Consider the following 24,020-nt stretch of genomic DNA (forward strand, 5'->3'; position numbering starts at 1 on the left):
CCAAGAGTAATGACTGCAACAGTGAAAGACGATGAACTTGTGTACCTACCATAAATGTAGATGTTCGAGTGTATTCACTGTTACAGACCAGGTTACCCACCCACCATCCCCCTTCTCTTTGCTGGGACTTATCTGCACTTCTTTATCCTATACAACCTTTTTGGTGTATTTGCTTGCTTGTAGATGAAGGAAATGTTATTTCTGTGCATGCATTTCTTATTGGCATATTTTTCAGCCTACCAATTTGGGGCACCTGATATCTGGGGAAAGAAAAACTGAAGAAAATGGTGTCTGCTGCATCTTTTATACCCCTGGCGCTCTGATGTCAGAGAAGAGGCGACAGCAACCGAGGCCGACCTAGACTTTGGAATTCTGGCCGACTGAGGGTAGCCTGCCAGCAGGATAATCCAAGAGTAATGACTGCAACAGTGAATACACTCGAACATCTACATTTATGGTAGGTACACAACTGTACTTTCTCGCTTTAGCAAATGTGTCTGCTGATATAACATTACACTTTGAACCAGTGTCTACTTTAAGCTCTGCGGATTTTCCATTAATCCGGACAGTACAAAACACTTTGCTCCTTGTTAATAAATTCACTGCAACTCTTTCATCAAGCACTGATTTACCATCTATATGGAAAACAGTCTGCTTCGGCTCTACTTGATCAACTTGCTTCTTTGTGTGACCTTTCTTTACAACTGTGTGAGGCTTACTTCATTTACAAAACTTTTGGAAGTGGTTCCATTTTTTACACTTGTAGCATTGCTGACCATATGCTAAGCACTTCTCTCTTTTAGACTCATGATTTGCATCACAATTGCGACAATTAACAATAAAGCTGGACTTGGGTTTTGCTGAGTCATGCTTGTCATTGAGCTGGCATGTGCTCCTTTCTTAGAACTTGCTGGAAAGCTATGTGTCTTCACTGGAAACCTCATAGCTGCCACATGCTTGGGCCTACTTTTTCTGCCACGTGTTGCATATTATCTACATTTGCTCTTGTCACTTGCAAGCATATTCATGTGTTTTTCTGTCACCTCATGGATTTGACAAGTCTCAGTGGCTTTACTCAACTTTAAACCACTGTCACTAAGCAAAATCTTTCTCATAGCAGCACTGTTAATACCAAGCACAAACCTGTCCTTTATCAGCTCATCTTTTAAGTCACCAGACCGACATGTTTTAGCTCCATTTCTCAGGTCAGTTATGTACGCTGCAAATGTTTCCCCTGGTTTCTGATCTCTTGTGTAAAACAAATGCCTGTCTAATGTATTTTATGTTTGAGTTTACATATTTCTCTGAACTTCCACTTCAAACACTTGGGGTCCTCCCATGATTCAGCCTAAACAGCATTATGATAATTTTCACCTTCTCCTTCATATACTGCAGGTGCATACACAAATGAACGCTCCTTTTCTATGGCCTCTGACCCAGCTAGGTTTAGCAAAATGAATGCCCTGGTACGTGCATTTCTATCTGCATAAGCTGCTTGTATAAAAATCTCATACTATTGCTCAAATATTCTCCAATTGTCTGTAATATTCTGATCAAACATGGTAGGGGTTTTTGAAATCCGTCTGCCATATTAACACATACCACCGAAGGGTTTTGCAAATAAGCACAAACATACACTCATGCACATGTGCCAGAAATGCCAGTACCTGTAACTTTGTCCAGTGCCTTTGTACTTCTGAGTTTGTACTTTTTGGGCTTTCTGAAATAATGCTAATGAACAAACTTATAGTACCTGTGAATAATTGGACTTTGCGTAATACTGTTCTCAGGCAGTAAGCACACATTGTAAACACTTTTACACACTTTGAGATACTTCGACTAGCTTTAGTTATGCCCTTGATATACAATACAAAGTCATAGTTATGCCAAAGCATAGCACGCTGCCAAAACACATGCAGTCGCCTTGCTTTATTTTTGCTTAATGCGCCTTTTCTTTCTCATTTTGCGTTATTATATTTGTTTGTTTAAGCCCTTTTCATGCCCAGTGTACTTTTCTTGTACTCATTTTACACTAAACATGCCCAGTTTTGCTTTGAACACACTCACTTTACTTTAAACATGTGTGTTTTGCTTTGCTGTAATCATTTCAACAATTACCTTTATCTTAAACATTATTTTAGCCAGCAAACCTTCGTGCCTTCTGCTTGTTCAGTAATGTGGTTTGTGCCCTTGTAATGCCCCGTTTTGTCTCTGTTATCAAACGGTTCATGCTACTTCTCATTACCTTTGCTTCTTTTTTGGCTGTTTTTGTGCTTGTTTCTCTTGGATGTTCTTTGTGTTTCACTGTTGCAGTTATCACATTTGGGTTATCTGCTTGCGGTAGCCCTCAGTCAGCCTGATTATCACAATCTTGGGTCCTGCATCGGTTGCTGTCTCATCTTCCATGACGTCAGGTAGTCAGGGGTATAAAGCATGCAGCCGGCGCCATTACATCAGTCTTTCTTGCCGTGCGGTGCCCGAAGCAGAAGCAGTTCGCAAGTGCCAGTTGGCCGACTCCTGAAAATTTCTTTTTCGAGTTTCAGAACCGAAGTCTTCAACTAAAGCGAAGTACCCTGTTGGGGAAACTTTTTCTTGCTCTATACCAGTGTCAGTAAAAGTCAGTAATTGTATTTCTTTTGGAAAGCAAATACCTCATAAAGATTTCCATTCGTACTGTATTCCTTGCCTAGGCCCTGACCACGACGTACCTCACTGTTGGTTTTGTGCCTTATTTAAGCAACAAACTATTCATTGTTGGTATATTTATGCTTCTAAATATTTGGGTGCTCGGTTTAATTATCCAGATATGTCTTCGGTAAGCCATCCAACTACCGACATTCTAAAAAACTGCAAAGATAAAGACAGAGACAGGCCGCCTAGGTTCAAAGCTGCCGACGAGACTTCTTCTAAGCCAGTCGCTAGTTCGCTGGTACTCAGTGAGGTGCTACTTCAGATTCACAGGCCTCTACTGAGAGCCATTCGGAGTCCGGTATGCAGCGAGATGCTTCAGCCGTGGAACCTGCGTGTGTCTCTACCTTGGATGGGTCTGGAGCCGCTGTGCAGGCACCGGCTTTTGAGGGTGTATTCAGGCCTACTGACTTGCATATTAAACCGACACCATCTTCTTCTTCAAGGCCTGAATCTCGAACCATGACTAGAAAACCGACCTCCAGACCGCATGGTCAGGCCTCTATGCCTAAAAAAACAAATGATAAAAATGGCTGAAGACCTTATTACTTTAATCAGGGGAAGCCAACCTTCCCCATCTAAGAGACCTAGGACTGAATTTGCTTATGATACTTCTGACCAGGATTCTGAAATTTCTGTTTCCTCTGATAACCAGGATTTACCCTTCTCTATATATGAGTATTCTGATGCAGAGGACTGTATTCCCTCTGCTTCCCCCCCAGAGGATTTCTCTTTTGGTGAAACCTTGCATACTCTTAGGGAGCATTTTCGTTGAGAAAGCCAGGATTACTCTGATTCTAAAAAGAGACTTAGGGATTTCTTACTCCTGCCCCAGCACAGGCCTTTAGCTATCCCCCCTGTACTGGACATTGTGGATGATGCCTTTTCGGAATCTAGCTTGGCCCCTGTGTCTTTACCTCCTGTTCCCAGAAAACCTGATAGATATTACAGGGTTCCTGATTCTCACAAGTTCCTTTTTAAAAATCCCACTGCGGATCCTGAGACCATTTCACAGGGATCCAAGGGCATTAAGGCTACTACTGCCAAAAACCCTACCCCCTCTGATAGAGACTCCAGGGCACTGGATAGATGGGGTAAGAAGGTATACACTTCTGTAGCCTTGGCCATCAAGGCCTTAAACTGCCAGTTTCATATGTTTAAAAGTATCGGCAGCATATTATTGGACTGCTTAAACAGAAAATGATGTTGATTCCTGATTGTGCTGAAAATAAGGATTTACAGGATTTAATGCATTCTGCTGAACAGGTTGGAAAACATACTTTGCAGTGTGGTTTTGGTTCATTAGAGGCATCTTGCAGGGCTGCTGTCACTGGGACTGTACTTAGAAGGCATGCTTGGCTTAAGGAACAATCCTTGCCAGATCATGTTAAAGCTAAATTACTTGTTGCTCCCTTTAAATCAGGACTGCCTGTTTGGCACCAAAGCAAAAGAAGTTCTTAAAAAGATGGAGGAAAAAGCTAAATCTATGCAAACTGTTAAAGATTTCCTGCAAGTACAGCCTCCAAGATTTAGTAGGCATTGGCCCTCTAAGACTTGGTACTTTCCTGCCTCTTCCAAGCCTTCTCAGTCCAAACCCAGATCCAGCAGAACACCCAGGCTTCAGTCCCAGGGTACGCACAGGACTAAGCAGTGGGGGGCTCCCACTTCCAAATCAGGGAGTAGTAAGACCCCCCCCATGGTAAATTGTCTCAGTGACTTAGCTTTAAAACTTCCAAGTGCTTCTCAACTGACTGCTCCTTTAGGGGGAAAGATTGCTCTGCAGGCAAAAAACTGGGAACTCATTACCCAAGACAAATGGGTTTTAAATATAATTTCCCAAGGATACAGATTTCAATTCCATACGTTACCAACCCCAAACGGTTGGACAGATCTACCCCCAAATCAGTGGGCAGAGGCTCAAAAGCAAGTACTGTCTCTCTTAAGCATAAAGGCTATTCAAACTGTACCAGAAGAGGAAAAAGGACAAGGTTTTTACTCAAGACTCTTTCTGGTACCCAGAAAAGACAACTCATGGCATCCTATCCTGGACCTAGATTCCAAAATTCAAGATGCTAACTCTTCATCAGTTGCTTCCTATGCTAGGCAAAGATGCCTGGTTGGCAACACTCAGTTTAAAGGAAGCCTACCTGCACATCCCAATCAGGGAATCTTACAGAAGATGCATATGCTTCAAAGCAGCTACTTGCACTATCAGTTCTCTGCACTGCCCTTTGGCTTATCTACTGTGCCCAGGGTATTCACAAAGTGCCTAGCTCCAGTTATTGCATTTTGCAGGCAAAGAAATATTCACATATATCCATACCTGGACGATTGTCTAATTCATGCAGAAAGCCAGGACATACTTTTGAATCATCTGACATTTGTACAAAAGGTGCTAACTTGTCTGGGGTGCACCATAAACCAAAAGAAATCACATCTTGTACCCTGTCAACAAATTATATTCCTGGGAGCAAGCTTGAATACAACTTCCCAGATGGCTTTCCTCACGCCAGAGAAACAAATTTATTTGACAACTTACTTCAAACTAATGGCCACAAAAACCCTGCTGTCTGCAAGGCAAGTACTGCAAGCCTTGGGGTTCATAGCCTCCTGCATTCTACTAATTTCATATGCAAGACTGCATATGAGGAAACTACAATGGTATCTAAAAAGCCTATGGTGTCAACATTCTCAGGACCTAGAAGCAATGATTCCTATCATACGTTGCCTGTGGTTAGAGTTCCTTTGGTGGGTGGAGGCCTGCCACCAAAACAATGGGCTACCATTCACTCTACCCCCTGCAGCCCAAACCCTAACAACCGATGCATCAGACTATGCATGGGGGGCTCACCTGGCAGGGAAGTGCATTCAGAGCAAATGGAACCCAAGTCAAATGCACCTGCATATCAATGAAAAAGATATGTTAGCTGTACAGAATGCTCTGACACCTTTCAAGGACCACATTCTTCCAGGACAGTTAATGGTAAAGACGGACAACACCACTGTTATGTGGTACATAAACAAGCAGGGGGACACCCATTCTTACCCCCTCTGCAGACTAGCCATGGCTCTGTGGAACACAGCCCTGAGCTACCAAGTGCAGCTACAGGCTCAATTCCTGCCAGGAATACTAAATACACTGGCAGACGAACTAAGCAGAAATCTCATGGACCCACACGAGTGGAAACTGGAACCAAAGACGTTCAACATGTTGACAAACAGATGGGGGAGCCCAGATATAGACCTGTTTGCGTCTCCCCAGAACTACCAATTGGACAAATTCTGCACAAGGACTCCCCACAAGCAAGCTTGGAAAGTGGATGCTCTGTCCTTCAGCTGGAAAAACCTATCAGTTTATGCCTTTCCTCCTCTATCTCTCCTACCCAAGGTACTGCTAAAGATCAAACAGGACAAACCAAGGACAATACTGATTGCACCAGACTGGCCACTCCAGCACTGGTTACCCCCTCTTGCGCAGTGTGTCACTGCTGGCTCCATGGCACCTGCCTCTGACCCCTACCCTGTTGTCTCAACAGGAGAACCGGATTCTGCACCCTCAGCTTCAAACCCTGAACCTGGCAGCCTGGCTAATTACCTAATCTCTCCGCTACCATCCCTTAGTAAACAAGTGTTGGATGTCATTTTGGAGGTAAGGAGGCCTAGTACTAGAAAATCTTATGCTGAAAAATGGAAAAGATTCTGTGCCTGGAACCAAATTCAAGGGATGGGCACAGCAGCGCCCAATTTACTTCAGATTCTTCAATACTTAACTGAGATGCTTCACAAGGGCCTTTCTTTTTCCTCCATTAAAATTCATGCCTCAGCCATTTCAGCTCATTATAACACAGAACCACCCCTCTTTTCTCACCCACTGCTCAAGCAGTTCCTCAGAGGGGCCAAAAACTGAAGACCACCCAGGAGATCCTCAACTCCAGCCTGGGACCTCAACTTTGTATTGGAAAAACTCACTCTCCCTCCTTTTGAGCCAGCTGCTAGTGCATATTTAAAATTTCTTTCTTGGAAAACAGCTTTCCTTTTGACAATCACTTCAGCAAGAAGGGTATTTGAATTACAGGCCCTTATGGCAGTAGTGTTTCATCATCTTTCATGCGGACAGGGTTTCCCTCAAGACCAATCCCTCTTTCATGTTCGAGGTGGTATCCAGTGTGGCTCTTAATCAAGCCATTCATTTGCCTACCTTCTTTTCTAATCCACAGAACAAAGGGGCACGGATACTGCACTCCTTAGATGTGCACAGACAACTTAGATTTTACCTGGACAGGACTAAACCTCAAAGGAAATCTGATCAACTGCTGGTGACGTTTGCTGCAGGGGCAGAGGGAAAGACCATTTCAAAGCAAACCATTTCTAAATGGATAGGCCATTGCATTCTTTTCGGCTATAAGCACCATGGAAAGCCTATCCCACAAGGGATTAGATCCCATTCAACCAGGGCTGCATCTACCTCTACAGCCTTTCTCAGAGGTGTACATACCAGGGACATTCTAGAAGCTGCTACCTGGAGTTCTGTACATACTTTCACCAAGCATTACCATTTACCAATTTTCTCTCAATCCAGGGCTGGCTTTGCAACTGCAGTCTTGCAGGACCTTATAGCTGGTCCTAAAGCTATCTAAATGCCTCCTCCCTTCCTTAGCTTTGGGAATCTACCCAAATTTGATGACTGCAACAGTGAAACACGAAGAACATAGTACAGCCGTGTACACTTACCATAAATGTAGATGTTCGAGTGTATTCACTGTTACAGTCCTGGTTACCCTCCCTCCAGCCCCCTGACTTATTTTGGCTATACCTTTACTCTCCTTTACTGTGCTTAAAAGCTTTTTGGTGTATTTGCTTTTTTTGTTGGAGGTGTAACCTTGTATGTATATATTTAATTGCTCCCCATTAGGGGGGCACCTGACATCTGGGGCAAGAAAAACTGATGTAATGGCGTCGGCTGCATGCTTTATACCCCTGACTACCTAACGTCATGGAAGATGAGACAGCAACCGACGCAGGACCCAAGACTTTGATAATCAGGCCGACTGAGGGCTACTGCAAGCAGATAACCCAAATGTGATGACTGCAACAGTGAATACACCTTGAACATCTACATTTATGGTAAGTGTACACAACTGTACTTGTTTTTACCTTCACTGTCGTCTCTGCACTTCATGGCCCTGGATTTTATTGTCTCTACTCCCGGTTCTGACACCATGTCGCTCTCCTAGACACAATAGAAGAGTCTTTGTGGGTTCTGTTGAAGCAGCTTTATTCTATACAAATACATCCCTATAAAGGTTTACTGACTTTAACTTAAAGTAACTTGTATACAGATTAACAGTTGCGATCATGCATGCTCTCAGTGTGGCTGCTCTTACACAAAATGGCACTAGGGAGTGCAAGTGTCTGGGATTTGTATGTGCACGTACATCCTTGACATGCATCTTAAAGATACAGCACACTTTACTTGCAGTCTGATCTACAGCAACCATTGAGGAGCCTAACTCAAATTCTTAGTTCTCCCTAAGCACCATCTGGTTAAGTGACTTGCTCAAGGTCTTGCAATAGGCAAACAAGAGCTGCGGGAATCAAACCCTGTACCAGATGAACTACAGCTCAAACCTTCTAACCTTCTGCACAGCTAGACTGAATGCTCCCACATATTTGTCTCATGAAAACTAAAGTCACCCACTTGGGAATGACAGACTCAAATATTTGAAAATAAATTTGTCTTCCTGAAAAGTTGAAAAAAATCAAGCTATAACCTTCACTTTTCTGTATCAACTTTTGCATCTAGTAATTTTAATCTTCTGTTTTCAGATTCCTCTACTTTCTGTCCCAGAACGTGTCTTCTGTAACTTTTTCTCTTCCTTCAGAACATCTATCTGGAACCTTTGCAAACATCTCTATAGCCTGGTTTCTTTTCCTAGTTTATTTCCTTTAAATACTCTCTCAAATACTGTTTAAACCCATCCCTCTCTGCTTAAAACTATCCCACTAACTGACTATAGACCTTTCTGATTTAAGGTCTATCTGTTTACATGCTTCGTCTGTATAATACCAGGGATGCTCCCCTGTTTTGTTAACCCTTCTCCCTGGAGCCAGCAGTTTGTGTACCTAGTGGGGGACTTCATCACTGCTGGCCGTACCACTTGGCCCACTGTACTCTGGAGTCAGAAAACTTCTCTGGTTCTGCCAGAGCAAGAAAGTTTGGAAGACGGCGTCTGCTGATGTATGTTTTATACCACTGAGGTCCATGTGCCAGAAGCAGGGCATCAACTGAAGCCCTACAGAAGGGAAGAGGTTTGGAAGACTGGATGTGGGTCACCTTCATGGCAGGATATCCCAAAAGTGAAGGCTGCAACAGTAACACTGCTCAACATCAACAAGTATAGTAAGTTCCTAACATATCTGTATTTTCTTTTGAATCTAACATTTTATTAATTCATGTCTTGATAAATTGATTGCGTTGTTGGCTAAGCTAAAAGTGGTCCATTGGATCAATAGCCTAGTATCAGCTATGGATCTATAATTGAAAGCAGTAGAAGGTGTAGACCTTTCTCTCCTTATTGAGGTGAGAATGTATGTCTGTCATCCCCATAATGTACATGAACATGGCTATAAACCATCCCATTGCTGGTGTCTCTGTTACTTAAGGTCTCCTATGCACCTCCTTTTTCTTTAAAAAAAATGTACGCAAGTCCCCTACCCTTATTACATTGCTCTCTTGAAGTAATATCCAGTCCTAAATTATACTAACTAGTTCCATCTTGTCCATTCCTGGGGGTATGTAAGCATTAATAATTCCCTTCACTTGTCCGTCTAGCACCCCCATTACAGCATGCTTATCTTCCATAACTATCCACTTTTTTTCTTTTAACATTCATGAAAATACCTTTTTTGTCAAGGTAGGTGTTCCCCTTCTGCTTCCATCTTGATAAATATTGGGGTAGTATAAGATTATTTCATGACTCACCTAAGTATCCCTTGTTACTAGCTAGTAAGTGACACAGATCTGTCTTTTTCTCAGATGAACTTGCTTCAAAACAGGCAGTATAAGTCATTGCCACTAAAGCCTCTGCCCCCCCCCCCATTTTTTTCTTCTCTGTCAAATCCATAAGATTTTCCACTTCTCCCTGATTTCCAGGCGCTGCAGAGCTTTAACACTTTATGCAAATAAATTATTCTCCATGTTTTTCCTCTGTAATACACTCTAAACATGTAATAGTTTAATGACTGAAAGTCCACTTACTTTTAAACGTCTTTACTGTGCAGCAGTTTAAACCCATAATATTACTTTCATATATTCTATTTTTTTATTGTCCATTTACTTTACAGCAAAGTATTTCCCATAACTATCCCACATCTGTTGTTTAGTAAAGATGGGCACTACATGGCATTTGTCAGTGTTCTGCTTATATAAAAATGCACATTTCCCTTTTTGCTCTCTCAGCTGCCTGTATATAGTGCTCATTTAGGGATGTACAGTCTAAATTCCAATGTCTTGCATTCTCCCCTTTGCAGCATACTTTGTTTATAGAGTAGAAAAGGAAACATCATTGCAATTTTAAAACACAGCCTCTGCATTGTACATTGTTTTTTTATAACAGTAAAGCAGAATGCTTGAGATGGCTAGATAGATTATTTTAGGATTCTTAACGTCATAATTGCAAGCAGTTAAGTTCGCTTTGCACATTTAAAGTTCCTTTTATACCAGTTTGTCCATTCATTCTTTGGTGAGAGGCAGGTAGTAGAGGTAGGCCAACATGCTGGTCCTGCAGGGTAGCCTAACTGAAGATTAACCCCACAGAAGCCTTTCTGATGTTAAAACCTATTGAAATTTGTTTCTTAAACTTGTTGAAAAAGATTAACACACGAGTTAGCAAAATTAAAACACTTCATACTTTTTAGGTAGTGCTCTATCCAGAGTTTTAAATATTCCTCTAATCAGTGTTCTATCTACTGGGTTGTTTTGTCTCCTATAATTCTTCTTTGTTCCAAGTAGCAGAAACAGTTTTTGAGGTGCTTTCATGTCTGTACCATGCTGTTTGACCCTTTTCTGCTTGTTCACTCGCTGATCACTTTCCTCTGACACAGCTGCAGGGTCTTTGGTTAACTGGTGCCCTAGGCAGCAATATAATAATTAATTATAAAATATAATTAAACCACCTTAAATGTTTTGGTCACTATACACTACAAATACATTTACTAACTTAATATAGTTGCAATTTACACAATCTGTCTTTGTATCCAGTCTCTCTTGCTTTCTTTATTTCTGTGGCTGGATAAACAGAATTGATTAAACAGTGTTCTTACTTATAAGAATATACAAACAGAATTACTAAAAATCTAACATATTGGGTTTATTTTCTTGTATTGTATACCTCTATAATATGTATTTGTCTTGTATATCTACTTCAATTTGTATTGTGTAAAAACTTTCAAAGTTAAGCTGATGTTATATAAAAATTTCTGTGATTGTATGGAGCTTTTTTCTCCAGGCCTCCACTGAAAATGGGTCATTGGTCCAGTGGACTTTCCCGGATAACAAATGTCAATAAATAAATAAATTAATAAAAGGGCTCCACACCACCCAGTGTCCCCATCCTGGTCTACCTATACCACCCAGATTACTGGAAAAGTGCCCCTGCTAGAGTGATGCCCTAGGCAGTTGTCTAGTTGGCCTATGGCTAAGGCCAGCTGTGCACAGCTGAAATCCTGATTCCATAGTTGTTCATTTGTAGAACTTTTCTTGTGGGAAAAGAAAAGTTACAGCTCCTCCTCATAGAAAATCCTTGATGGAAAGAATCCAACATTGTAAATTTCAAGTGTTCCTATCTAAATAATCTAATTACATGCCTACAAGCCACTCTTTTGTATCTTTTGTCCACTTAAAAATGCAGTTCAGAACTGATCCTGTTTCCTACAAGTCCAAAAGACACTTCTTTCATGCTTTTTCTCAACTAAAAAAAAAAAAAATCCTATTTCCTGAACACTTTTTTATTTTATTTTCTGTTAACCATAGAATAGCAGTCACTTTTTTCTGTGCGGATCATGGGATAAAAGTCTCAGACCTCACCAGGATCATATTGGGGAACCACAGTCTTAGTCTCTGGGTAAACAGACCCATTGTGATCTTTTGATAGTCATCTCCTCTGTAGGCAGTCAGTTCCACTTGATGAATGTCTGCATCATGAAGCTTGCAGTTTATTTAATTATTTATTTTGTCACACTATGCTATTCCAGTGAGTGTCATTTTTGTCTCCTTCCTCGGTCCTCCTTTTGTGCACTAATTGCAGTCTCATCTCCACTGCTATCAATGTCTGTTTATAGTTTCTTCCAAGTTCTTCCATGTGTAGAAGGTTACTGTGTTTTCCTTTTCTTAGGTTTCTCCACCCATTTTCTCCATACATGATACTGTGAAGAGTTAATTATCAGTAACTTCGCCATTATTTTGTTAAACTTTCACCCTGTGCCTTTTTTCAGTACATACCAGTAGTTTCACTGCCTGGCTTTCTTATGGAGGTTTAACTTGAAGACCAGTTAAATCTCATGGCTGAAAGTTTTTTTGTGTCCCTGCAAATAAATCCATTCCTTTTTTTCTTCTTTTTTTGACATTTATTCTGGAGGGAATCAGTTGGATGAGGAACATATTTCTCCCAAAATCAAAACTCTACTTTATTCCTATAGATAACGAACACAGTAAATTAGTTTAAGATATCGTTTGTAGTTTTAAGCTGACAATCAATCTCCCACCGAACAGCCCCTCCTGCAGCAACCCCCTATCTCCCAGCCATTCCAGTGTTCCATTACCTGGCTGTTTCTCACCAACTGCTATAAACACTTCAAACCTATCAGTGTGCATATTGCAGGTATTGAAATAAAATAGCACAAACGCATATAACAATTTGCTAAAGAAACACAGCCTCACAATGAAAATGAGCAGTAAACTTCTCTGCCCTTGAAACTTGCATTCATTGAAACAGCATGAAAGCCCACATTCATAGAAAATGCATCAGGCTACTGGAGGATTAAGTTTACCTTTGGACTATTTTTAAAACTTAGATTCCTTGCACACATTTTTTAGGGCCTTACATAAATGTATTTGTTCTTTGATTCACCTTCCTGATTATATTCTTTGTATAATACAGCACCACTTGTCAGAATGTGTTTTAAATTTGTAGTTTTAAAGATTCTTTTAATAAACAATGAAACAAGATATGTGAAGACTTGACTACAGGAGTACCAGAAGGCTCAGGAGTTTCTCAACTTCTATTTTCTTTATTGACCAACTAACTCCCTGGAGAACTCCCCCCATATTTCTATCATCCTACATGCAGCCATTATGGTAATTTACAGGTCCTACCACCACCATTGTGTAATAAGGAACCATCTCCAAGAAGACCTAATACAATTCTTTCTGTCAGAACACCAGAAACACTAATCAATGTCATTTAGGGCAAGACACAAACTCAACAATATATATGGGAATGGCAGATAACCAATAACCTAATACCATAGAAATGGCGCACGACACTTTGGATACCTTGCAATTTCTATAGAGCAGCATCTTAGCTTTCTACACCTTATTGAAGGAACAAAAAACAAAATCAACTTCCATCTGTTTTTGAGATGAGATATCTCACTCCACTTTCTGTTCCCTGAAGGAAGGAATGATATTGGGACGGGAGTATTTCCTTAACAACCTGTGTATTGACTCCTTTCTTGTAGTGACAGCTTCAGAGAGAAATCTTTCATGCCAACAGTATTTGCAGATTCATTAAAATGCCTCCCAAGCCAGAATGCCACTGCAATGTGCTCACAAAAGCACACTGGCTACCAGTCTTTCACAGAATAAAATTCATTACTTTTCAAGCTAATTTCCCTGAATTCTCGCACCTCTATCTTAAATCCCTCATTCCCACTGTAGCAACCATGCATCCACCAAGAACCAAACTGCACTACACAGACCACAGCTTCTCCATACTAACTTAAATTCCATATACACACACACACACACACACACACACACACACACACACACACACACACACACACACACTTTCTCACACATACAGAAACGAATAGTTTAAATTACACACACATGCACTTGCCTTCTTTCTTAACCGAACGGCCAAACGAGCACACATGGACTTAATCCCCCTTAACAAAACTGCTAGCTTACATTTTGCGCGCCTGAAAATCATACTTACTTCCATGTTTGTGTGTGCATGCATGATTCTCCTTAAAGGAGAAGGTGCTAATACCGCAGTGCTGTAAAAGTGGGAGGGCGCTCAACACCCCCTTTGCCCTGTGGTTCCGGTGCCTTTGAGCAGGCACCGAGAAGAAAGAATGGACTAACTAAATTAATGAAAATAAAAAAATAAATAAAGTAAAAAAAACTGCACCCTTTACAAGGCAGGCCTTTATGGCACCCTAGTCGGTCACCTAGTTCGCCTATGCCCAAGACTTCCATCACCATTCTTGGAGAGACCTAAATTGCCTTCTGTGATGTCAGCCCATTCCTCTAAAAGTCTAACCGAAGGTGACATGGAGAGACTGGTGAGAAAAATCCTTTGGGTGCAAGGTGTGACAGGATCCATCACGGTTCGTACCCTGACAGGTCAAAGATTCCATTCTTCAGCTACTCTCCCTTTACTTCCTTCTCTAACTTCATTTGAAGGCTTAGAGAGTACGGTTCCGAGCTACCCGATGCCATCTGCCTCAGAACTGGAGATGTCTTTATCTTTGGAACTAATTATTGCTTTGAGTGCTTCGGTTCAGTTGGAACCAGAGACCTCTTGGGGCTGTATCTGTCCTGAGGGGCTAGAGTCAAATCTTATGTTTTCAGAGCCTTCTCTGCACCTCAGAACTTTGGCACAGATCAGCTCGACTCTAGTTTCTGCTTCAAGTGAGATCTCTTCAGAGCAGAAGATGATCTCTCTCTATTCCCAGACCTACACTTTCAGATCCAGGGTCCCCCCCCCCTTCTCTGGGTGGATCAACTTTTGAGGTTATGGAGAGAGCTATGACTGTAGCAGTCAGTCAGCTCCTTCCTACTCAGACACACATCCCTGTCACACCTACATTCAGAGTCTCAACAATTGCCTCCACAAGGACAGCGAGTACCAAAACCTCAGGAGTCCCAAAAGGGAATACCCTCTTCTTTGATACATCTCCAGGTCATTCCGTTGAGGAGGTCCCTAAGAAGAAGTAGTACAAGAGGAAGCATTTGGCTTCCCCAGAGGAATATATGGCAGAAGAAGGATCCCCAAGATCACCTCCTGATAATGTCTCCTTTGGTGACATCCTAGAAATCTTAAAACAGAGATGTGATTGGAAGTACAGCAATCATTCATCTGAGGAGTTGGTGTAGCTGCAGGCTTTTGGTACCCACCTATCTACCTCTTGGGTAATTCCGCCCACCAGTGAGCTTATTGAGTTGATCTCTCGGTGGGCATGGAAGGCCCCTGACACCATTGAATGGATTCCCCGGAGACGTGACAAAATTATCACTGCCCCAGAAGATAAACAATTCTAGTCAAAAGATTTGCCTGTTGATGCAATGGTTATAGCGGCAGTAGCAAAAAAGGAACTAGCTGAGGAAAGTTCCTCTATCCATCCATCCACCCAACAAGGAGTCTCGGGTGATGGCTAGGTTTGGGAAATGGGTTTATGCTTCAATGACCTTTGCATTACTGTCCTTGAATTTCTTGGCACACTTTACCAGACTGCAGTGGGATCTGATTAAGGAGCTTTCAGATACCGTTTCAGGATCTGTCTCGGAAGAGGTTCAGGAATCTGTTATCTCTGTTAACTACCCTACAGTCCATATAGTCCATGAGGCTTATTTCTCATGCAGTCGAAGGGATGACAGGAACATTGGGCTCAGGTGTTGCCATAAGGAGACATGCCTGGATGTGCTTATATGATTTTGTGGAGTCCTTCAAGTCTTCATTTATCAGTGCTCCCTTTGATAGCATGTCCTTGTTTGGCCCTAAAGTTAAAGAAGCTTTGTCCAGGTGTGAGAAGTATGGAAAGACCCTATCTGCTGTGGGTATATGTTTTTCCACTCCTCAATGATCCTTTTCAAGGAATCAGCGAAGTAGTAGAAAGATGTGGTTCAAAAAGTCCCAGGGGTCCTTTAAAGACACACATGGAGATGGTTTCTCCAGGGGCTGAGGGGGAACTTCAGTGGAAAGTGCTGCCCTCTTGGCAGAGGAGGCCCACAAAAGCAAAGGTACATAGACTTTCTTTGGTAAACCCTTTCAGCACTCTGGAAAGGAGGCCTGATTGTCTTTCTCTGGAGGCAGTTGGGGGTCGACTGTCCCTGTACGAGAGAGCCTGGCTAGAAGTAACATCAGATACCTGGGTGCAGAGGATCATTTCCAGAGTTTATATTATACCATTTTCCCTTCCCCCATTTGCAAAATAATCCCAGTTGTCCCACCTGATCAAAGGGAACAGGCACTACTACAAATTCAAAAACTGCTAGAAAAAGGGTCTTCCAAGAAGTCCGGCCAGACCATAAAAAATCTGGCACTTACTCAAGATTCCTTTTAGTGCCAAAAAAAGTCAGGGGACTGGAGACAAATTTTGGATCTCTGTGTTTTAAACAAGTCGGTTCGACAAAATTCTGCATGGTCTGGGTTCAGTCCATTCCTCTGTTTTTGGAACATGACGACTGGATGTGCCTTAATAGACCTTCAGGATGCATACTATCATATAAAGATGTACAGGTGATCCAGAAGGTTTCTCCTTTCCTGGCTATGAGCAAGTCACTATCAATTCAAAGTTCTGCCTTTTGGTCTCACTGCAGCCCCCAGGTTGTTCACCAAGTGCATGGCAGTAGTAGCGGCTCACTAGAGACTGCTGAGATTCTGGGTGTTTTCATACTTGGACAACTGGCATGTTACTGCTCCAACCAGGCATCAGTTATTAGAGGCAAGAGAGCAGGTTCTCCAGACATGTTACTGTCTGGAGATATCCATAAACTAGGAATAATTCTCACCTCAAACCAACTCAGACCTTAGAGTTCATAAGAGCTATCCTGAACACAAAGACAACAATATCCTATCTTCCCCCCACACTACAGAAAATCAGATCACAAGTCATGAAGATAATCAACTGCAAGAAAGTATCTGCACACGTAATTCTACAGGCCCTGGGATCCATGGCAGCAGCTGCAACTCTAGTCCCCTTAACCAGATTTCAAATGAGAATTTTACAATGGCTGCTTACAACACAGTGGTCAGTACTATACCAACCAATGTCAACTTTGATTGCAGTCACCAACATTTACAAGAGAGATCTCAAATGGAGTCAGTCGGATCAAACTGTAAAAGGCCCCCCTCTCAACCCGAGGTCACAGAGACCACGGATGTTTCCCATTTGGTGTGTGGGGGAGCATTACCTAGGGAACACTGTCCAAGGCACTTGGTCCCCCATAGAGGCCAACTTGCATATCAGTGTCTTAGAGATGAGAGCATTGCTTTCAGAGTTGCAGGCCTTCCAGGATGCTCTCCCTTCAGGGAAAATTGAAATTCATGCAGATAACATGTCAGTAGTTTGGTACATTTGGTGCTTGTCGAGAAGCTCTGAGTGTGGCAGTGGGCGATCTCATCCAACCACTTTATCATAACAATACACATTCTGGGGAAATCCAATGTGATAGCAGACAAACTGAGCAGATGCATACTCCTGACTCATGAGTGGTCCCTCAATCCAAAAGTGACTGAGAGAATATTCCATTAATGGGGTGAGCCTTGTTGTGATCTTTTTGCCTCTCCCCTAAACAAGTGCAGCAACTACTTTGCTCTAATCCTCCCTGAGGGGGAATCACAGAGGGATGCTCTTGTCCATAATTGGCCCTCTGGTCTTCTTTATGCCTGTCCTCAGATTCCTCTAATTCCGAAGTTTCTACAGAAAGTAATCAGGTTGAAGAGCAAGGTAATCGTCATTGTACCTTTGGCCTCGACAGATTTGGTTCCACTTCCTTTGACCTCATCTAATTCACCAACCTTGGATTCTGGACCCGGTTCCAGACCTCCTGTCCCATCTGACAGGCATGATCCACCAGACATCTCGAACCTCAAGCTGACAGCTTGGTATCTCCAATTCCATTAATAGCCAGAGAGTCTATACTCACCTGTCCGATACGTACATATAATTTTGGCTTCTCACAAACCATCTGTGCGTAAAGTTTACAACAGTAAATGGAAAATGTTTGTCTTTTGGGCATATCAAAATAACGCTGGCCTTTTTTCAGCGCATATTCATAAGATTCTTGAATTTTTAGCCGCACTATTCAATAAAGGGGCTTTGTCTTCCACTATTAAAGTTCAAATAGCTATATACAATTTTCATATTCGATTTGAAGACTCATCACTTGCTTTTTGTAAATTCTTATTTGAGAGGTACTGTTCTTTTGATTGCTGTTGCCAGCAATCATACAAACTCCTTTTGAACTGGTAGCAGATTGTGATCTTAAGTTTCTTTCTGGAAAACTTATTTTCTTAGTATCTATAACTTCCACCAGAAGGATTTCAGAAATTCAAGCTTTGTCTTGTAAACTGCCATATTTGATTTTTCACAAGGGTAAGGTTGTACTAAGAAAAAAAACTCTTTTCTACCCAAGGTGGTTTCAGAGAAGTCCGTATCAGTCAAACTATTAACCTACCAGTTTTCTTTCCCAAGTTTGCTAGTAAAGGTAAATATTGCTTACACTTTTATTAGATGTTCATTGACAATTACAGTTTTATCTTCACAGAACAAAAGATATCAGAAAATCTGACCTGTTTATCTTTTACTCAAATACAAAACTAGGAACACCTGTGAGCAAAGTGACATTGGCTAGATGGCTAACAGATTGCATTTCTTTCATCTACAACAAATTGCAAATTGCTTTATTGAAACCTTTTGACAGCATATTCAACTAGAGCTGTAGCGATTTCAGCTGCCTTCCAGTCTAGAGCCTCCATGGATGACATTTATGCAGCGGCATCCTGTGTTACTCCCCATACTTTCATTACAAATTGTATCTGGTCTCCAGGGGAAGAGCATCATTCGGTTCAGTGGTGCTCAGGAACATCCTTGAGTCCACCCAGGGTCTAAGGTTGCTGGGGACTGTGTCCCACAGGTTGAGGACAGAATGAAAATTGACAACATCAGATACAGAAGTTATGTACTCACCATAACATTCCACTTGTGCTGTCCATCTTCATTCTTCCTCAACTCCCCTCCCTCTAACCTTGGATTTCTAGAGGGATGGAAAGGATGACTAGCAGATTATTTTCCTTGGTATATAACTGTGGTTCCAGATATTGTTTCAATAAATGTCTTTCAACTAATCTTTCCTTTAGTCTTTCAGCAAACTTGATCTGAGGTAACTGGGATAGGTGCATTGTGGGTAAGGGATAAGCAGGAGAGATTTTTGGTTACCATTAGCTATGGTAGTGGCCGAGTCTGTTCCAAGGATCGGAACTGAACCCACAGGTTGAGGGAGAATGAGAATGAAAATGGACAACACAGATGGAAGCTATGGTGAGTACATCATTTATTTTTCATGCCTTAAAAGCAAGCTATCAGTAGTATAACCCAATGTGCAACTATAACTAAAACAAATCTGTCTGCTTAAACTGTAAAGACAAGTTCATCTGAAAGTTCAACATACATAGTAAATATTGACTGTGTACGTACATTGTATGCAATTAGATGTATGAGGGAGGGAAGGAAAAAGAGAAGGAAACGTTAAGGCAGAGTGAAAGGAAGGTGGGAAAAATGAGATAAAAGAGGGTTAAAGGGAAGGATCCCTAGATAGAATAACAGTATACTATGAAGAAAATGGAAATCCTTAAAATAGTGTTTCAGTGTTATCTTCCGCCTTCTTCCAGGTGTCATCCATATCCCACTGTTGCTCTTTTGTCATTTGTATTTCATTCCAACACTACTTCTTTACATTACTTCCATACAGTAACTTTTTCATTTTGTGTGTGTACATTTTGTGTGTGTATGTGTGTGTGTGTGTGTGTGTGTGTGTGTATATATATATATATATATATATATATATATATATACATATGTATATAGGTTTGGCATTAGAAGAAGTCCGGAGGCTGAACGGCGACAATGTCAAACCTGCCATTGTCGAAGTATGAATCTCGACCCATGTTAAAGCCTGTTTTGAGATTATATATATATATATACAATGTTAGAATTCGACATTGTCGTTTTAGCAGAAGTAGGACAGTAATTCCATCATTCGATGAAGTCTGATTTGAACTTCTCATGGTAAATCTATATATATATATATATATATATATATATATATATATATATATGTGTGTGTATATATATATATATATATATATATATATATATGTGTGTGTGTATGTATACATATATATATATATATATATATATATATATATATATATATATATATATATATATATATATATATATATATATATATATATATATATATATATATATATATATATATATATATATATATATATATATATATATATATATATATATATATATATATATATATATATATATATATATATATATATATATATATATATGTGTGTGTGTGTGTGTACATATATATGTATATATATATATATATATATATATATATATATATATATATATATATATGTTTATGTGTAGATAGCTATAGATATATATAGATATATGTATGCAAGTATGTATGATCTCCATGTGTCTTCTCCAAATAATATACTACAAAACTAAACTGCTAGCCGCATGTGCTCAAACTTGCAGGTCAAGTACATAAAAAAAATCTCAAAGCATGTTTCTGAGGCTATTATTTTTCATCAAAATGCACCAAATAGTTAAACAACTAAAAAGTATTTATTTTCTTTTTAAAGAGGTACAAGCCCCTTCATACACTCCCCAGAAAATTGGCTTTAACCATACTCCCTCTCCTTATATAAATGTTTTTACTCTAAGGTTGCTGTACTTTAAAGAATGATCAGTGAGTAAAACAGTGTCTATCTTTATTTGAGAGGCTCTAATTCAGCCGTGGAGGTCATCTAAATATATTCATGTTGAATACAACCCATCACTTCTACTTAAAGCAAATAAATATGTATGGACGGTTATGCTGTCAAATCAGTTCTGAGCAACGCATGTATAATGTACACACACCAAAACTGTATATATCCTCATGATACAGTCATAGGAATATCTGGCTATGTATCCTGGCATTGGTTTGCCCTTTACCATTGCAGTTTTACATTGTATAAAATTAATTAGCTTTAGGGGTAGTTATAACTCAGTCCCTCTTCCTCTGTTCTTTTCCAGGTGTTCCTCATATAAGTGCATGTTTTCTGTTGACTTCCCCGTCCCTATATGCATAACCTTGTAACCTTGCTCCTTTTTTTTTTTTTTTTAAATATTAAATCCCATTTGCCACCTGTTTGGCCACCCTACAGACTTCCCATAGTTTTTTGTAGAGACCTGTTGCTTCATTTTTTACCGTAGTATCACTGTTTGTGTCATTTAAACTACAAGTAAGTCTTGCTGTCCAACCACAGTGCAGTATTTGACGCAGGCAGTAAAAACCTTAATTCTGTTCCTTGAGACAGTATACTGATAGTTTTCATCTAAAAGTCTCCCTTGTACTGCTTCAGGACTGGCAGCTAGATTCTTAGCCACTATTGCTTTGTAGGATCTACTACCGTATCTTGTGTTTTCTGTGCAGTTGTCTTATGGGATGTCTTATTTATAGGCCTTAATTTTGATGTGTGAGTGGTTTTCCTTATATTCACAGTGAATGATTGCAGATATGTATCAGTTTGGATTGGCAGGATGTGTGCTGCATGAAATAGTAACATTTAGGTACTCTAGAGTTCAGTGCAGAGTATTTTCAATGATCTTCAAGTGTGAAAGTGAAATTAACAGATCTGTAAGTACCTGTCTGTTTCTGAGATTCTCCTTGACGTCTAATCTAGATGTAACAGTGCAGTTGTCCATCAGTTCACCAAAACCACATGCATCCCTTTAATACCTGAGAAGCAGGTCATCTGGTCTTTGCATCTTCTCCCTTTGAAGACTTTTGAGATTATTCCATGGTCATTCTCCCATCTATTTATTTGACTGTATTTATACCAGCTGTATCTTTCCGGGACATGTAATGTCAGGTACAGGGGATGTGTGTTTATGCATGCAAGCCTACAGGATGTTTGCTTCCAGGAAACAAAATAATTGGTATGCATACAGCACAGCTGGGTATTCCCCAGCCATCCTTCTGTGCTGAGTGGCACCATGGTGGAAGTCCCATTACTAGGAGTCGCTCTGTTCCCCCATCCCACTTTTGTCCTTTGTTTTCTATCAAATATGGACTGCTGGGAGTTTAGTTTTATAATCCAACAGGATGTCTTAAGTTACTAACCTCTGAGCCTTATTTTTTACTTGTATAATGCATATTGACTATTTACTTGGAGGTCCTCATTAACTATTTGACATGGCATTACATTTTCTTCTTAATCTAGATGATGGTCTCTCCATGTTGCTTTTTGGTATTACTCAAGAAGAACTGTTGAACAGACTAATGATCCATGGAAGTGCAGGCACTGTTGATGCTCTTTGCCATCAAAACCACTGGGACAGATGTTCAATTCCTATTCATGCCTTGCAGGTAAATGTTTTCAGTCATCAATCAGATGTCTGATATTACTTATCTTTACTGTTTGCTGTAGCAGTTCATAAGCAATTCTGTCTCTGGCTGTGTGCTTGCATCCATCAGAAGCCCTTAACAGTAGAGACATACTGTATACTGCCAAATGATGTTCTTCCCCTTAAGGATGGGGCTTGGTAGGAGCAAGAAATTTGAGAACTGTTATTTTTCCATCAGAGATGGGTAAAAATGACCGACTGAAAGAACTGTTAGGCATTTTGGGTACAGGGCCCAAGGCATCATAGATTTGCAACATTGGGGTTATTCCAGGCACTTGTACAGCTGGGTGGTCAAAATAAGGTGTGCAGAAATTATAATCATCACTTTTTGTAAGTATCAGCCAAATTCCCAGGCTATCCTTTTCTCAGTTGGCATTGTCTGTTACAGACTGCAAAAGTCACTTGAACTCTAGTATATTTCCACTGACAGCTTTGTATGTTTTCCTTGTCACAGGACTTTAAAAGCCACAAGTTACAGATTGTCAGGTAAAATAATAATGCTGCTGTTGCAATTTTATACGCTGACATTTCACATTTGCCATAATTTTTTATTTATTTATTTTCACCTCCCACACTTCTAGATTTAAGTATACCAACTCCTCGGTCTCACCAGCTGGAAGAAGGGAAATATTTCCCTACAGACAAGCATCACTGCCAACAGTAAAACACAGCACCAGCAATGATTTTTACTTTCAGCAATGTACACTCAACCATCTGCCTGAAGTCAGCTGATCACAATATTCCAAACAGACAAATACTTAACTTCAGTAGTCAATCATATATGCAGTCATTGTACATTCAGTGATGAACATCCTGTGCAAGTACGTTGATCATTACAGTATTTAGTATTTTGCACTCCAGCTATATATGATTGTATTCTGCGTGATCAAACATCCCAAATATTGACCATAAAATACCTGAGCAGAAAGCATTGACTCTTAAATGCTCTTAGGCTGCTACCATACAAATATGCAATACATGGAAGTTTAAACAGAAGAGCCCTGCACTTGCGATCATAATGGCAAGCACACATACACACATGCTTTTACATGCAGGGCTTTGCTGTCCAACTCCCCGTTATTTATACATGCAAATTTCACCATTGCACAACCACCCCAGAAGGGCAATCAGCCTTTGACAAGAAAAGCCATTACCATATGTCAGTCAGTCATTCAAATATTTAACCAGATTTATAGCTTCACTTCGTGGTCAAGTACACAGTACAACCACATATATTGCATTTGTATATGCACATATACATATATTTACACATACACAGGTGCATGGATGTAATATACAGAAGTGCTCATGTGCAAAAACACACACACCTGTGTGGGTGTTTGTGTGTGTGTGTGTGTGTGTGTAGTTTGTCTTTTTCCTCTCCATACTGACAGCGTACTGTTAAAAGTCCTGCATGCTGCATTAAACGGTTACAACGAAAATCGCTCATCACACAGCTCTGTTCTCTTACCTTGTGGTGCCTCTTTATCTGCAATGTATGTTGGCTTAGTTTTTACATTTTACAATATACTTATGTAAGGCATTATCTACTGTACTCTCTAGCAAGTTGGTATGCTGTAAAGTAGCTTGGCGGCAAGGAGCCCCCACCCCCATTT

The 24,020-nt window shown here is 40.5% G+C and overlaps 1 protein-coding gene across 1 annotated transcript in view; it reads left to right on the forward strand.

Annotated features, from left to right (window-relative positions):
• SPG11 (SPG11 vesicle trafficking associated, spatacsin) overlaps positions 1-24,020 on the forward strand; it is a 2,547,571-nt gene that overhangs the window by 425,750 nt on the left and 2,097,801 nt on the right. Inside the window, exon 7 of the mRNA XM_044077700.1 lies at positions 22,221-22,366. Within this exon, the coding sequence (XP_043933635.1) occupies positions 22,221-22,366 (146 nt within the window). The remainder of the gene's footprint in view (positions 1-22,220; positions 22,367-24,020) is intronic.

Source organism: Protopterus annectens, chromosome 7.part0, assembly GCF_019279795.1.
Source record: "Protopterus annectens isolate FY-2018-M chromosome 7.part0, PAN1.0, whole genome shotgun sequence".
NCBI classification, from domain to species: Eukaryota; Metazoa; Chordata; order Ceratodontiformes; family Protopteridae; genus Protopterus; species Protopterus annectens.